This window comes from Somniosus microcephalus, chromosome 28, assembly GCF_052327205.1.
Source record: "Somniosus microcephalus isolate GS21.2 chromosome 28, FLI_Smic_1.0, whole genome shotgun sequence".
Lineage (NCBI taxonomy): Eukaryota > Metazoa > Chordata > Chondrichthyes > Squaliformes > Somniosidae > Somniosus > Somniosus microcephalus.
Genome location: NC_141014.1, coordinates 16,822,787 through 16,840,036, shown reverse-complemented (window position 1 = coordinate 16,840,036; position 17,250 = coordinate 16,822,787). Strand labels below are relative to the sequence as shown.

The 17,250-nt window shown below is 46.2% G+C and overlaps 1 protein-coding gene across 1 annotated transcript in view; it reads right to left on the bottom strand.

Moving 5' to 3' along the window:
- Positions 1–6,593: 6,593 nt before the first annotated feature.
- Positions 6,594–17,250, bottom strand: part of LOC147099004 (uncharacterized) — a 71,737-nt gene continuing 61,080 nt past the window's right edge. The window contains exon 4 of the mRNA XM_085969524.1: positions 6,594–15,432. Within this exon, the coding sequence (XP_085825650.1) occupies positions 14,557–15,432 (876 nt within the window). The 3' untranslated portion in view covers positions 6,594–14,556. The remainder of the gene's footprint in view (positions 15,433–17,250) is intronic.

Below are 17,250 nucleotides of genomic sequence, written 5' to 3'. Positions count from 1 at the left end.
CTCATCCCCGGGATTAACCGAGTGAACCTTCTTTGTACTGACTCGAGAGCAAGTATGTCCTTTCTTAAGTATGGACACCAAAACTGTATGCAGTATTCCAGGTGCGGTCTCACCAATACCTTGTACAACTGAAGCAATACCTCCCTATTTTTATATTCTATCCCCCTAGCAATGAAAGCCAACATTCCATTGGCCTTCTTAATCACTTGCTGCACCTGCATACTAACCTTTTGAGTTTCGTGCACCAGGACCCCCAGATCCCTTTGTACTTCAGTACTTTCCAATTTCTTGCCATTAAGATAATAACTTGCTCTACGATTTTTCCTGCCAAAGTGCATAACCTCACACTTTCCAGTATTGTATTCCATCTGCCAAATCTCTGCCCACTTACTTAGCCTGTCTATGTCCCCTTGAAGGTTTTTTATGTCCTCCTCACTCACTACTTTCCCCCCCATCTTAGTATCATCTGCAAACTTTGATATGTTACACTCGGTCCCCTCCTCCAAATCGTTAATATAGATTGTAAAGAGTTGGGGACCCAGCACTGACCCCTGTGGAACACCACTAGTTACTGATTGCCAGTCTGAGAATGAACCATTTATCCCAACTCTCTGCCTTCTGTTAGATAGCCAATCCTCTATCCATGCCAGAATATTACCCCCAATCCCGTGATTTTTTATCTTAAGCAATAATCTTTTGTGTGGCACCTTGTCAAATGCCTTTTGGAAGTCTAAGTACACTACGTCCACTGGTTCCCCTTTATCCACCCTATACGTTACTTCCTCAAAGAACTCCAGCAAATTTGTCAAACATGACTTCCCCTTCATAAAACCATGCTGACTTTGTCCTATTAAATTATGATTATCCAAATGTCCTGTTACTGTCTCCTTAATAACGGACTCCAAAATTTTACCTACCACAGATGTTAGGCTAACCAGTCCATAGTTTCCAGCCTTCTGTCTACTGCCCTTTTTAAATAAGGGTGTTACATTAGCAGTTTTCCAGTCTGCCGGGACCATTGCCGAGTCCAGGGAGTTTTTGAAAATTATTACCAATGCATCCACAATCCCTACCGCCACTTCCCTCAAGACCCTAGGATGTAAGCCATCAGGTCCAGGTGATTTATCCATCTTGAGTCCCATTATTTTACCGAGTACCACTTCCTTAGTGATTTTGATCGTGTTTAGCTCCTCCCCCCCCCTTTAGCCCCCTGTTTGTCCAGTGTTGGGATATTCTTAGTGTCTTCTACTGTAAAGACTGATGTAAAATATTCATTGTGTTTTTGCCATCTCCATATTTCCCACCATTAATTTCCCGGTCTCATCCTCTAAGGGACCAACATTTACTTTAGCCACCCTTTTTCTTTTTATATAACTATAAAAACTCTTACTATCTGTTTTTATATTTTTTGCTAATTTACTTTCATAATCTATCTTCCCTTTCTTAATCAATCTTTTTGTTATTTTTTGCTGTCTTTTAAAGTTTTCCCAATCCTCTCTCCTCCCACTAGATTTGGCTACCTTATATGCCCTTGTTTTTAGTCGAATACTATCCTTAATTTCTTTACTTAGCCACGGATGGCTGTCTTTTCTTTTACACCCTTTTCTTCTCAGTGGAATATATACTTTTTGGAAGTTGTAAAATAACTCCTTAAATGTACACCACTGATCATGTATCGTCTTACCCTTTAATCTGTTTCCGCAATCCACTCTACTCAATTCCGCTCTCATACCTTCATAGTCTCCTTTATTCAAGCTTAGCACGCTTGTTTGAGATTCAACCTTCTCACCCTCTAATTGAATATGGAATTCAACCATGTTATGGTCACTCATTCCAAGGGGATCCTTTACTAGGACATTTTTAATTAATCCTGTCTCGTTACACAGGACCAGATCTAAGGTTGCCTGCCCCCTGGTCCTGCTTAAGGTGCTCCTGCTTGGTAGAAATAAAATAGTAGCTAATTCTTCCCAACTCGCTCTGGGTATATCCAAAGAGCTGCTTGCAGAGAGGCAAACTCCTTGGAAAAGATGGTCTCCCTGCCCCTTCTGTTACAGGAGGGAAGAAAAATAGCCAAACAAAATTGGAACAAAATACTTTGCATCCTCAGCAGATTGAGCAGGATTGCTCTCTGTACCGCTTTTCCATCAACGTTTGATTTGAACAGATTTTTTTTTATTAGTCCTTCTCCTGTGCTGTTGCACACGGAGACTCGACTATGTACAGCTTTCGAGCCAAGCATGGTTAGACGGTGGGGGATAACTGGACCCAGGAAGGAGGGGAGAGGTGGAGGAGACGGACCGGAGGAAGATGCGACAAGGAGCAAAGGCAGGGAAAGTACACCGTGAGGGAGATCGGAGTGTCACCTTGGTCGGGGGGCTGCGGGGATCTCCCCTTCCCTCTACCAGTCCGAGATTTTCATCTCAGTACGGAGGAGGCTGATGTCCCCTTCCGTTCACAAGTCCGACTTTCAATCTCTGCTGCGGCGAGAGTGTTTCTGTGATCTCCCCTTCACAAGACCAGGCTCCGAGTTTGATCGAGGGAGGGAGTTCCGCCAATGGGCTCTCCTCCACAGACACGTGCTGCGAGTTTCAGCTTTTGAAGTAAAAAAAAAAGAAACGCTGCAAATATGAGTGGTCTGAATTATTTTTTAAAAAAACAGGATGAGCATCTGAAGAGGATTTGCATTTCAGGTGGCCACCCTTTGTCAAACATAAAAATATTACGCTACCTGTTTCTTTTTCAAATACTGGTAGATCTGCTTTGGATTTCCTGTTTTTGCTAAAAGACTGCATCTACATTTATCATTGTCCTTCCGCCGCCCTTTATCTTGGGTGTTTCTGCTTTAAATGTGTGGTGTCGAATGTCTGAACGTGATATGTATATCCTTCCCTTTTATCAAGATTATTAAGGAGTAGGTGATTGCATTTCATGTTCCTTTTAGTCTTGTTTCACTTCTTCCTATTTCTGCTTTCCTTTTTTTAATATTGCAGTGCAGAAAATAATAACTAAAATAATTGAAAATATTTGGCTCTTAATGAGAGTCCACAGCTCTGAAGTGAGCCTCCCTCATTGAGGCAGCGGTGGGATAGGCTGAATTGGATATATATCTCGAAAAGGGAAAGATTTGCAGAGCTATGGGGGAAGAGCAGGGGAGTGGGACTGATTGGATCGCTCTTTCAGAGAGCAAGCACAGGCGAGATGGGCCGAATGGCCTCCCGTGCTGTATGATTGTAAGATGGCAATAAATGAGGCATCAAAGTAATTAAGAGGCCCTACAAAGCTTGTTCCTCTAGAGTATTAACTCTCCTAATATCTTTGAATCTATTCCCTTTCCTAGCAGATTATTCCAAGCATTTAGCAAGCAGGAAAGCTTGGGTAAAAAGGGCATCATTGCAGATGACATTGAAACTCAAATATAGTAAACAGTGAGGAGGATCGTAGCAGACTTCAGGAGGACATAGACTGGTAAAATGGGCAGACGCACGACAGATGAAGTTTAATGCGGAGAAGTGGGAAGTGATACATTTTGGTAAGAAGAATGAGGAGAGGCAATATAAACTAAATGGTACAATTTTAAAGGGGTGTAGGAACAGAGAGACCTTTGAGTTTATGTACACACATCTTCGAAGGTAGCAGGACAAGTTAGTGAGCCTATTGATGAAGCATATTGGATCCTTGGCTTTATTAATAGAGGCATGGAGTACAAAAGCAAGGAAGTTCTGCTAAATCTTTATCATCACTGGTTAGACCTCAGCTGGAGTCTTGTGTTCAATTCGGAGCACCACACTTTAGGAAGGATGTCGAGGCCTTAGAGAGGGTGCAGAAGAGATTTACTAGAATGGTACCAGGGATGAGGGACTTCAGTGATGTGGAGAAGCTGGGGTTGTGCTCCTTGGAGCAGAGAAGGTTAAGGGGAGATTTAATTGAGATGTTCAAAATTATGAGGGGTTTTGATGGAGTAAGTAGGGAGAAACTTTTGACAGGAGGGTCGGTAAGCAGAGGACACTGATTTAAAGTAATTGGGAAAGAACCAGAGGGAAGATGAGATTTTTTTTACGCAGCGAGTTATGATCTGGAATGCGCTGCCTGAAAGGCCAGTGGAAGCAGATTCAATAGTAACTTTCAAAAGGGAATTGGATACTTTAAGGGGAAAAACATTGCAGGGCTTTGAGTTAAAGAGCAGGGGAGTGGGACTAATTAGATAGACCTCCCAAAGATCCAACACGGCACAGTGGGCCAATTGGCCTCCTTTTGTACTGTTTGATTCTATGAAAGTATTCACACAGACAAGATACGTCTAATCACAGAAAGCCATAGGTTTGACTGTCTAGAGATCTCCATTGCTTTGTCTTTAGTGTGCTAGTTGGCTTACTTAACCTAAACATTTGGAATTTTCCATTTGACCTCACTCCTCATTCATTTCCAACCCTGAGAGATTACTTTTTTTCCCCTCTGCCCTTCTCCACATACCTCGGTGTGTTTAGATGGTGAGGAGCTTCTCAAGGGCAATTAGGGATGGGCAATAAATGCTGGCCTTGCCAGAGACGCCCACCCCAGAAACGAATATTAAAAAAAGCTGACCCAGAGATGAGCGTCCCACATTCAACCCCTGGTCGATGCCGAATTAGCTGGCGCCATTAGGGTTAGTGCAAGCTGTCTCATCACTCCGAGTTTACGGAGGGGAAAATCATCTCGGATTGTGCTCCTAATTACTATGCAGCTACCCCTGGTGAAAGTGCAGGAGTAGACACTCGGATGAGGTACTGAAGTGAGCGTGTGGAACTACCCCTGCGAGTAGTCGACACCTTGAATAAATGCTGAGATAAAAAGGCTTAGAAAGTAGAACCGATGGTGGCGTATTCTTGAAATGTTTAAAAACAAAATGAAGGTGTTCAATCAATTTTGGTCCTGAAATGCTGCCCTAGTGTTTGGGGAAGGAATTGCAGGAATATTTATTGTACGCTTGCAGTACTTGTTTTCTGCCGCTAGATGGCAACGACATGCAATGAGCAGAACCTGTCAAATGTATTACAGTATTTCTCTTGCCAGTTAGATTCATTATAATTGATTTTTTTTTAAACTTTAACTTATTTTCAGGCGACAGGGGTTCTTTAGAGTGATTTCTAATGCGAATCTTTTAGGTTCAAATGAAATTGAGTCGTGACAGTTGGCTATTCAGTCATGGGAGTATCACACGGCTTAGCCCAGTCCTGCTATTGTCTGCGAGCACTTTCCTAGGGAGTGCTTGACAACGGGAACCTTGATTTGATTTTCTCCCCTCCTCCCTATCCTGGGCACCAAGGCCAATTGTTGCACCTCTTCCTACTCCGGCACTGGCACCATGGGCCCAATGGACTCCTCCTGTGCAGAAGGGGGTTCAGCCGTGATACCCTCTCTCGTCAACTTTTGAGAAGGAAGCAAGGTAGCGGAAGGTGGTTGTGGTCCCTAACCAAGTCAACACCGTCAGGAGAGGATGAGGGGAGAAATATGACGATTCTTTCGGAGCTCCTCCCGCTTCCAGCACCCGCACAATTTTACTGCATTGAAAACCTTATAATTGACTTTAGTTCACATCGTGGCATTGGGATTCTGGCACCTGGGATTAAGAGGGCATCACATCTGAGGGCTGCAGCCAAAGCAGTTTTTAAAAAATAAATCATTGCAAACCATTTGTAGTTTAAAGTTGGTTATCGCAGTGAGGTGCAGCTTTTGGGGAGTGTTGAAGCACGAAGAGCTTCTGCCTGTGTGGATGAAACTGCCTCCGCCTGGATGGCAAGGGCTTCAACCATCGCTATCTGTATTTTCTCCCTGCCTTCTACGTTCCTTAAGGTTTCAAAACCCAATCTTGGCGTCACCTTAACCACTCCTTCCCATTCCACACCCCTCGGTCTCGTCAAACTTGGTGTCCTGTACGCCCAGCCCTTCACTCAACGTTTAACATTTTTTTTGCAAAAGAAAACTTCAGTACGATAGAAAGCGTTAGGAACGGGAGGAGGCCATTCAGCCCCTCGAGCCTGTTCCCCCCCATTCAATGAGATCATGGCTGATCTGTGACCTAACTCCATATACCCGCCTTTGGTCCATATCCCTTAATACCTTTGGTTAACAAATCTATCTATCAATCTCAGATTTAAAATTAACACTTGATCTAGCATCAATTGCCATTTGCGGAAGAGTTTTCCAAACTTCTACCACCCTTTGTGTGTAGAAGTGTTTCCTAATTTCACTCCTGAAAGGTCTGGCTCTAATGTTTAAACTATGCCCCCTAGTCCTAGATTCCCCAACCAGCGGAAATAGTTTCTCTCTACGCTATCTGTCCCCCTTAAAATCTTGATTCATGCAAACGTGAGAAGTCACACAACACCAGGTTATAGTCCAACAGCTTTATTTGATATGATTTCAAATAAAGCTGTTGGACTATAACCTGGTGTTGTGTGACTTCTCACATGTGTCCACCCCAGTCCAACACCGGCATCTCCACATCATTGATTCATGCAGCTTGTAGTTTTCAATACTTAATCAGCTATAGTGAAGGGTATGTGGAAGCGTAGAGCAGCAGCAAAAACTGTAAAGAAAACAACTTTAAAGAACTATTATTTATCAACAGCTATGTTTATTCGCAATCGGAGTACAAGGAAGAAGCAACTGCCCCACAGCGAGGGAATGCGGAACACATGAAAGGCTCATCCTGCCTGACAAGTCTCATTACCACAGCTTCGCTCGAGAAAACATAAAATATACTGTAACATTTCTGTTTGAGGTCTGCAGCAGAGATGTTCTTGATTTATATTATAGAGGGCTTCTCCTGTTCCCATCAACACCAATTGAATGGGTAGTTTGCACTAAGTTGAACTGCGGATGACACCAAATTGGGGGGATAGTCAATACTGAGGAGGACTGCAACAAGTTACAGGAGGACATTAATAAACTTGCAGAATGGGCATATAATTGGCAAATGAAGTTCAACACAGACAAATGTGAGGTATTACATTTTGGTAGGAAGAATAGGGAGGTCACTTATCACTTGGAGGGTGCGAGTCTGGGTGGGGTAGAGGAACAAAGGGATCTCGGAGTACAAATACACAAATCACTAAACGTTGCGATGCAGGTTAGCAAGGCCATAAAAAAGGCAAACCAAGCACGGGTTTATTTCTAGAGGGATAGAATTGAAAAGTAGGGAAGTTATGCTAAACCTGTATCGAACCTTGGTGAGACCACACTTGGAGTACTGCCTACAGTTCTGGTCGCCATATTATAAAAAGGATATAGAGACACTGGAGAGGGTGCAGAGAAGATTTACAAGGATGATACCAGAAATGCGAGGGTAAACATATCAGGAAAGGATAAAATAACAACAGAAAATGCTGGAAAAACTCAGCAGGCCAGGCAACATCGGTGGAGAGAAATTAGAGTCGACGTTTCAGGTCGAACCCTTTTTCAAACTGGAAAGGAAATAAAATAGATCGAAGGCCGGGCTGCGACAGAACAAAAGAGACATTAAGAGGTATTAAAAACCAGACGAGATGGTAATAGGACAAGTGGAGACAAAAGACGGCAAGATTAGGTGTGAAGTGTACTGGCAGAAAGAGAGACACTGCCCTGTGGGAGAGAGAAAAAAAAGGAAAGGGGGGGAAGGGAAGATCCAAAACAAAGGGGTGGAAAAAAATATAAGTAAAAATGTAATAGGGGCCGAGGTTATGATCTGAAATTGTTGAACTCGATATTGAGTCCGGAAGGCTGCAAAGTGCCTAATCGGAAGATGAGGTGCTGTTCCTCGAGTTTACGTTGAGCTTCCGTGGAACAATGCAAGAGGCCAAGGACGGTGAGGTCCGAGTGGGAATGGAGCGGTGAATTAAAGTGACAGGCGACCGGAAGCTCGGGGTCACCCTTACGGACTGAACAGAGGTGTTCCGCAAAGCGGTCACCCAATCTGCGTTTGGTCTCCCCAATGTAGAGGAGACCGCATCGTGAGCAGCGAATACAGTATACTAGATTGCAAGAAGTACAAGTAAATCGCTGTTTCACCTGGAAGGGGTGTTTGGGGCCCTGGACAGGGGGGAGGTATAGGGGCAGGTGTTACATCTCCTGCGCTTGCACGGGAAGGTGCCGGGCGAAGGGGAAGGGCTGTTGGGGTGATAGAGGAGTGGACTAGGGTATCTCGGAGGGAGCAGTCCATACGGAATGCTGAAAGGGGAGGGGAGGGGAAGATGCGTTTGGTGGTGGGATCACTTTGGAGGTAGCGGAAATGGCAGAGGATGATCTGTTGGATGTGGAGGCTGGTGGGGTGAAAGGTGAGGACAAGGGAAACTATCGTTGTTCTGGGAGGGTCTCTTTTCTCTTGAAGAAAGAAGGCTGAGGGGTGACCTAATAGAGGTCTTTAAAATGATGAAAGGTTTTGATAGAGTGGATACAGAGAGAATGTTTCCACTTGTGGGGAGGAGCATAACTAGAGGCCATCAATATAAGATAGTCACCAAGAAATCCAATAGGGAATTCAGAAGAAACTTCTTTACCCAGCGCGTGGTTAGAATGTGGAACTCGTTACCACAGGGAGTGGTTGAAGCGAATAGTATCGATGCATTTAAGGGGAGGCTAGACAAGCATATGAGGGAGAAGGGAATAGAGGGTTATGCTTATAGAGTTAGATGAGGAAAGACGGGAGGAGGCTCGTGTGGAGCATAAACGCTAGCATAGGCCGAATGGCCTGTATCTGCCGTATATCCTATGTAAGTCCATTACTGGCTGCAACATCATCTGCCCACCGCAAGAATCGTGGAAAAAGGAACAAAGCTGATTCCTGAGGAGCTTCACTTGTGCCGTATTTTTAAAAATTCATTCTTGGGATGTGGGCGTCGCTAGCAAAGCCAGCATTCATTGCCCATCCCGAGTTAACCTTGAGATGGTGGTGATGAGCCCTTTCCTTGTCTGTGTAGTGAAGGTACTCCCACAGTGCAAAATAACAACAGAGAATGCTGGAAAAACTCAGCAGGTCAGGCAACATCCGTGGAGAGAAATTTGAGTTGACGTTTCGGGTTGAAACCCTTCTTCAAAACTGGCTTTTTGCAGAACTTCTTCAAGGGTTTCAACCCGAAACGTCAACTCAAATTTCTCTCCACGGATGTTGCCTGACCTGCTGAGTTTTTCCAGCATTCTCTGTTGTTATTTTGGATTTCCAGCATCTGCAGTATTTTGCTATCCCACAGTGCTGTTAGGTAGGTAGGGTGTTGTGTGATTTTGACTCCGGTACGATGGAGGAACAGCGAGACATGTTCAAGTCAGGATCGTGTGTGACTTGGAGGTGGTGTTCCCATACGCCTGCTGTCCTTGTCTTAGGCGGTAGATGTCATGGGTTTGGGAGGTGCTGTCAAAGAAGCCTTGCAGAGTTGCTGCAGTGCATAGGGTGCACTGCAGCCACAGTGCGCCGGTGGTGGAGGGAGTGGATGTTTACAGTGGTGAATAAGCTGCTGATCAAGTATTGATTAATGCAGCTTGGAGTATGTTTCAGCAACAGGGCGTTACTCCCCTGACGTCTCGGTTAAAGACTTCATCTCTGAGCCGTGTAGACCAGGAAGGTTGTATGTTCAATCCCTGGTGCTGTCAGCTGATCTCAGCCAGGGTAGTGGTATGTGGTGCCCCAGCGTTGGGGAAAGCCAAGGTTCCCTGTGTCGCTCTACAATGAGTCCTACTGGCTATGTGGATGTCGAGCGAGGGCAGGATTAGGCTCCACCATTTGACAGCCTTCCTGCACTCATTATTGTAGACTGTGCACAAATAATGGGCAAAAGTACTGGAGGCAAACCAGTGCTTGCTGTGTCCCAGTATGAGTCGGTCAGTCTGTCAGCAGGAGCTAAGGAGGATATGCTCCATGATGAGATGAATAAGATGTTCTACCACACCCCTCACTGAACTGTATCTCCATATCTCTGCTGTCCAACCCACATGCACAACATCACTTCTGATCAAATGGTTCTTTGAGTTGGAAGGACGCACACCCCTACTGCGAATCAGATTGCGTAACATGAAATGTGGGTACATTGCATCCTGTAACATGGTCTGGAGTGTGGTGCGAGGGAGTAACATCACACCATTGGGGTGGTCATTTTTATGAATTGTGAATATGCAAGTTGTAACAAGCTCCAGACTGCATTATTCAAATCAATCTCCTTTGCACATCTCCAGTTGGGGCTTTTTCCCTTCGCTGAATCACATGCCAGTCCCCAGAAAGAATAGGGACCACCTCCTGATCATTACAGTCTGTAAATGGTCAGTAAAAGCAGCCATTCTCTCTCGCTCAAACTGACTTTCCTGTGATCAGAATGTCTGTTTTGTAGCCCCTCCCAAGTTTTGCCCATTAATTTCTGCAAAGCCAGCATGCTAACCGTACAGGAGAATCTGATTAGTGCTTCCAACCAGTAGAAGTCGGTGCCTGTTGCACTATGTTGTAAAACCTACCCCTTCAGATTCTCATTCTAGCTGAGACGACCCCAGGTCACCAGTTCCTAGGAGGTCTGGAACCAAGTGGTCCTGGTGGAACACTACAGAGCTTCAGTGAGCAGCTTACTGGTGAGTAAGTGCCGCTTGATAGCACTGTTGACGACTGGATTGGATTTGTTCTGCTTTTTGTGGACAGGGCATACCTGGGCAACTTTCCACAAGGACTTGTGCGGTGGTCACTCCTACCAATACTATCCTGCACAGATGCATCTGCAACAGGTAGATTGGTGAGGACGAGGTCAAGTAGGTTATTCCCTCGTGTTGATTCACATAGAAGATAGGAACAGGAGTAGGCCATTCAGCCCCTCGAGCCTGTTCTGCCATTTAATGAGATCATGGCTGATCATCCAAATTCAGTACCCTGTCCCTGCTTTCTCCCCATATCCCTTGATCCCTTTAGCCTTAAGAAATATATCTAACTCCTTCTTGAATATATTTAACTAGCTGGGGGGGGGGCCCGGCGTTGCCAGGGCTGTTTTGGGCCGGGCGGTTTAAATCGAGTCCCAGGCTTTGGGGCCTGTCTGTCTGTCCCTGTGTGAATCTGCTGCCGGGCAACGTTTTAAATTGAGTCCCAGGCTTTGGGGCCTGTCTCTGTGTCCCTTTGTGAATCTGCTGCCGGGCAACATTTCTACCTTTTAATAGCTTCAAAGATGAAAGTGAAAGTACTTATAAAACGTTTTTGGTAAATGTGATGTTATTTTTAAAAGAGATACTAACTTTTTAGAAGCTGGATCAGCAGATTTTGAGCTGGAAGTAGTGAAGCAATGGCTGCCCAATGCCTGAGTTGAAAAGCATTAGTCCCACCCACAGACGCAGTGATTGGCCAACCATCAGGCGACTGAACTGTAGGATTGGTCAATTGTGACGGCACAGGATTGGTCGACCTTGACGTCAGTCAATCAATGCTATTAGCAGATAATGAGTTTAATTTTGAAGGTTTTTTGCATAACGCGCGAACAATTTTAGTACGACTGAAAAGTAAATACGCTTATGACGGTTCTGGAATCGTCCGCTTTCTTTCGACGTAACGCACGTGTAGGTACGCGCTATAACTTTCGAGTTTATTCAAGACAGACAGACAGACGGAATGACAGACAGAAGTATCCTTTTATATATATAAATAGATAGATAGATGAATTGGCCTCCACTGCCTTCTGTGGTAGAGAATTCCACAGGTTCACCACTCTCTGGGTGAAGAAATTCCTCCTCATCTCAGTCCTAAATGGCTTACCCCTTATCCTTAGAATGTGACCCCTGGTTCTGGACTCCCCCGCCATCGGGAACATCCTTCCTGCATCTAGTCTGTCTAGTCTTGTTAGAATTTTATAAGTTTCAATGAGATCCCCTCTCATTCTTCTAAACTCTAGCGAATACAAGCCCAATCGACCCAATCTCTCTTCATACGTCATTCCTGCCATCCCAGGTATCAGTCTGGTGAACCTTCGCTGCACTCCCTCCATGGCAAGAACATCCTTCCTCAGATAAGGCGACCAAAACTGCACACAATACTCAAGGTGTGGTCTCACCAAGACCCTGTACAACTGCAGCAAGACATCCTTGTTCCTGTACTCGAACCCTCTCGCTACGAAGGCCAACATACCATTTGCCTTCTTAACCGCCTGCTGCACCTGCAGGCTTACCTTCAGCGACCATCTGCTGTAAGCCTAGTCTGGCAGCTGTGTCCTTCAGAGCTTGGTCAGTGGTGGTACTACCGAGCCACTCTTGGTGAGGGACATGGCAGTCCCCCAATCAGAGCACATTCTGTGCCCTTGTTGCCCTCACTATCTACTCCAAGTGATGTTCAACGTGGAAGAGTACTGATCCATAAACTGAGGGAAAGTGGTAGGTGATAATTCATAGGTTTCCTTGCCTATGTTTGATCTGAATCCACGAGACTTCATGGGGTCTGGAGTCAATTGTAAGGACTCCCAGGGCCTCCTGACTGTATACCACTGTACACCCTGCGCGCCGCCCCCCCCCCCCCATCTGGTGGGCCTATCCTGCCGGTGGGAAAGGAAATACCATGAGATGGAGATGGAAACGTCTGGGACGTTGGCTGATACGATTGTGAGTATGACTGTTCAGCTATTGCTTGACTAGTCTGTGGAGTAGCTCTCTCAACTTTGGCACTGGTTCCCAGATGTTCGTAAGGACTGGTCGCCACACTATAGGAAGGATGTGATTGCATTGGAGAGGGTGCAGAGGAGATTCCCCAGGATGTTGCCTGGGCTGGAGCGTTTCAGCTATGAAGAGAGACTGGACAGGCTGGGATTGTTTTCCTTGGAGCAGAGAAGGCTGAGGGGGGACCTGATTGAGGTGTACAAAATTATGAGGGGCATAGATAGGATAGATAGAAAGGAACTTTTCCCCTTAGTAGAGGGGTCAATAACCAGGGGGCATAATTTCAAGGTAAGGGGCAGGAGGTTTAGAGGGGATTTGAGGAGAAACTTTTTCACCCAGAGGGTGGTTGGAATCTGGAACTCACTGCCTGAAAGGGTGGTAGAGGCAGGAACCCTCACAACATTCAAGAAGCATTTAGATGAGCACTTGAAACGCCATAGCATACAAGGCTACAGACCAAGTGCTGGAAAATGGGATTAGAATAGACAGGGCTTGATGGCCGGCATGGACACGATGGGCCGAAGGGCCTCTTTCTGTGCTGTGTAACTCTATGACTTTGCAGGGTTGACTGGGCTGGGTGAGCCTTTACTGTGTCCAAATTCAATGCCTAGCTCGAAGCGGAGTGTTCTGTGTGGTTTTATTCTTATCCCTTTTTGTAGCGGTTTGATACAACTGAGTAACTTTTGCTGGGCCATTTCAGAAGGCATTTAAGAATCAAGCACATTTAAAGGAACTATTTTCACTAAATGTAACCAAGATGCGATTTCTCTAAATGAAGTATTTGGTAGAATTCCTATTCTTGGTGTTCTTTACCAGGAGGATCCAATGCCTCGTGCAGTTTCATAAAACGTGCTTTATTTCTGTGAATAAGCCTGTGCGCTCCCGAAAGGCAAGACGGGAGAGCCTCGCAGTTTCAGTGCCTAATGGAAAATGGTTACCTAGCAACATCAGCAAGAGATTGATTCTATAAAAGGAGCAGGGCCACCAGTGAAGAAGAGGAGAAAGCCTTGCATTTCTGTAGTGCCTTTCGCGGCCTGGGGGCGTCCCAAAGCGCTTTACAGCCAATGCAGTACTTTTTGAAGTGTCGCCGCTGCTGTGATGCAGGAAACGCGTCAGCCATGTTTGCGCACAGCAAGCTCCCACAAACAGCGATGAGACGATGACCTGTGTTAATGATGTTGGTTGAGGGATAAATATTGGCCGGGACACACTAAATAGTAATGGTTGTCGGACCTTCCTTCCTCTGTTTTACCGCTGGGCGCAATGCTGCAGTAACCCGCATCGGCAGGCAAATTGTTGATCGGAGTGGTATCGTCAGAGCAAAAGTGGCGATTGCCTCTTTTCCCTCTTCAAAGTAGAGATTCCCCTGTGAAACGGATCAATGTATAAGTGACATGAATCAGTCATTCATGTGGAAATGACTTATGAAATAATACTGGGCGGCCTGCTGGTGGCGCTGTCCAGGGAGAGTATAAATACTCGGGCATGGGCCCAGCTTGCTCAGGACATTCTTTTACAGGAACTAGTGAAGGACACAACGAGATCTTCATGTTGTAAAACAGTTGATTAAAGCTTTGTTTAACGCTTAGACCAAGTGCCTAGTAGTTTTCTTACGTCAATAAGTAAATTCCTACATCGTTCGGGCAGGGTTGAGCGCCAAATGATTTTTATTTTTTAGTGCCGGCACGCGTTTCCTTTCAAAGGGACGTCTGGCAATCGGATTGGGACTAGTTAGCCATTGCCTGTATTGTATCATAAGAACATCAGAAATAGGAGCAGGAATAGGCCACTTGGCCCCCTCGAGCCTGCTCCACCATTCAATAAGATCACGGCTGATCTTGGGCTCAAAGCCACTTCCTCGCCCGCTCCCCATAACCCCTTCACTCCCTTATCTTGCAAAAATCTTGTCTATCTCAATGATGCCTGTGAGGGCACCATGTGTTATAAGAGGTTGTTGGTTAAAGGCGTATATCTGGATGTGGTCCCGAGGCTAGCTTCAGGTGCCATGTAGCAATCCAGTGCACTCTCGGCCTCGACCCTCGAACTTTGGTCCATGCGATGAAAGTACATGTTGCCCTCGTCAATGATGTTTTCGTAAGCACTGTTAATTTGGTCGAAGTCCATCTTGCTTTGGTCTATTTCAAAATGCTCGATGTACGCAGATGCGTCCTCGTCGTAGTGTCTTTGGAAGCCGGCGCGTCTTGACTTGAGCTTGAAGGCAACGATTAAAGCGATGATGATTAATAGGATCACCATCACGGTGATCCCTGCCCCCAGCACGTACTGTCCCTTTTTGGCCCCAGACTGCACAGGCTCCGAGTTGCCGGGCAGCCCCAGGGTCTGTGCCTGCGTGCATTGATTGGCCGCGGGCCGAAGGCACTTATTGATGTTGCTGCTCTGAGGGACGACGCAGATTTTGTAGACCGCTCCAGCGTCGAGCTGACTCAGTTCCACCTCCCTGACCCCACCAATCATGTGAAGGTTTTGCACCTCCGTGCCACTGTTGTACCAAAGCTCGTATTCGTCGCCGAGATCTTCCAGGATATCCCAGTTCACCAGCAAGGAGCTCGCGGTGATTTCACTCACGACAATCTCTTTGATCCTTTCTGAGAGACATGGGTCGGGGCTGGTAGGGAGCGCCCTGTCCAAAGTGTTTGCCCTCAGCGTGGCCCGTCTGCCGCTCGTGTTTGATGGGGTGGCCTGAGCAGTACTTTGGGGAGAAGGCAGTCCTCTTGGAGTGGAACTGTGGCTCTTGGCAGTTATAGAGGGTGTGGTAGAAACATTCAGATTATAGGAAGGGCAAGTCAGATGTTGCAGCTGAGGAGGAGAACATAGTTATTAAAGCAGGTACAGACATAACATTTCCAGCACAGAAACAGGTCATTCGGCCCAACTCTACCGCGCTGGTGTTCCTGCTCCACACGAGCCTCCTCCCACCCCTACTCATCTCACCCGATCTGCATATCCTATTCCTTTCTCCCTCATAAGAACATAAGAAATAGGAGCAGGAGTAGGCCCTTCGAGCCTGCTCCGCCTTTCAATAAGATCGTGGCTGATCTTCTGCCTCAACTCCATTCACCAGCCCTATTGCCATATCCCTTGATGCCCTTACTAGTCAGAAATCTATCGACTTCTGTTTTGAATATACCCAATGACTGAGCCTCCACAGCCCTCTGGGGTAGAGAATTCCAAAGATTCACCACCCTCTGTGTGAAGAAATTTCTCCTCATCTCAGTCCTGAATGGCCTACCCTTTATCCTGAGGCTGTGGGCCCTGGTTCCAGACTCCCCAGCCAAGGGAAAACATTCTCCCAGCATCCACCCTATCAAGCCCTGTAATCATCTACCTATCTGGCTTTCCCGTAAAGGCATCTATGCTATTCAGCCAACACAAACAATGCTTATTGAAGCTGTGTTAACCAAATTGTCACCTACAAGTTATAATGTAAGAAATCTGTACAGTAATACTCCGTGTATGCTCGGCTGATGTAGCAGAGCCTGGTCTCCAATCGTCTTGGATCCCCTTGCCTTTGGACCAGGACCTTGCTCTGTCAAGCCCGTGTGGTAGCTGGTGTGCAACGGCCACCCCATGTTAAAAGAATTCACGCACAGGCATCTTCCACCCTTTAAAATGAAGTTCTGGACCAGGACCCTCATGGACAACCCCAACAGCGACAACTGTACTACTCCCCACCTGTGACAGAGACTGTAGGTCCTGCATTGGACTCATCAGTCACCTGCGAACTCATTTTTAGCGTGGAAGCAAGTCATCCTCGGTTCCGAGGGACTGCCTAAGAAGAAGAAGATGCTGATATAAAAGGGATCAGCTCCAGATAGCCCTGCACACCAGTGCTCAACGGGGAGGTGGGCTGGTCCTGGCTGAGCAAGCAGTGAGAAGTTAACCAGTGCTAGGTACTGAGCAACATACTTTTAGCTGGTTGAACTAGAGCAATACCCCTGAACACATTTGGGGGGGGCACTACGCTTCTTGTGCCTCGATTCTCTGGGTTTAGGTAAGTAGTTTATGTCTCCAGGTGGAGAGTGTGTGCTTCATTGGGCAAATCGCAACCATTGGGAGCATAGTGAACAGTGAGGAGGAGAGTGATAGACTACAGGAAGACATAGACAGGCTGGTGAAATGGGCGGACACATGGCAGATGAAATTTAACGCAGAAAATTGTGAAGTGGTAGGAAGAACGAGGAGAGGCAATATAAACTAAATGGTACAATCCTAAAGGGGGTGCATGAACAGAGACCTGGGGGCATGTGTACACAAATCAGTGAAGGTGGCAGCGCAGGTTGAGAAAGCGGTTAAAAAGGCTTCATAAATAGAGGTATAGAGTACAAAAGCAAGGAAGTTATGATGAACCTGTATAAAACAGACCCCTACTGGAGAATTGTGTCCAGTTCTGGGCACCACACTTTAGGAAGGATGTGAAGGCCTTCGAGAGGGTGCAGAATAGATTTACGAGAATGATTCCAGGGACTTCAGTTACGTGGATAGACTGGAGAAGCTGGGGTTATTCTCCTTAGAGCAGAGAAGATTGAGAACCAAAGGCGACATGAGGAAAAACCTTTTTACGCAGCGAGTGGTTAGGATCTGGAATGCACTGCCTGAAAGGGCGGTGGAGGCAGA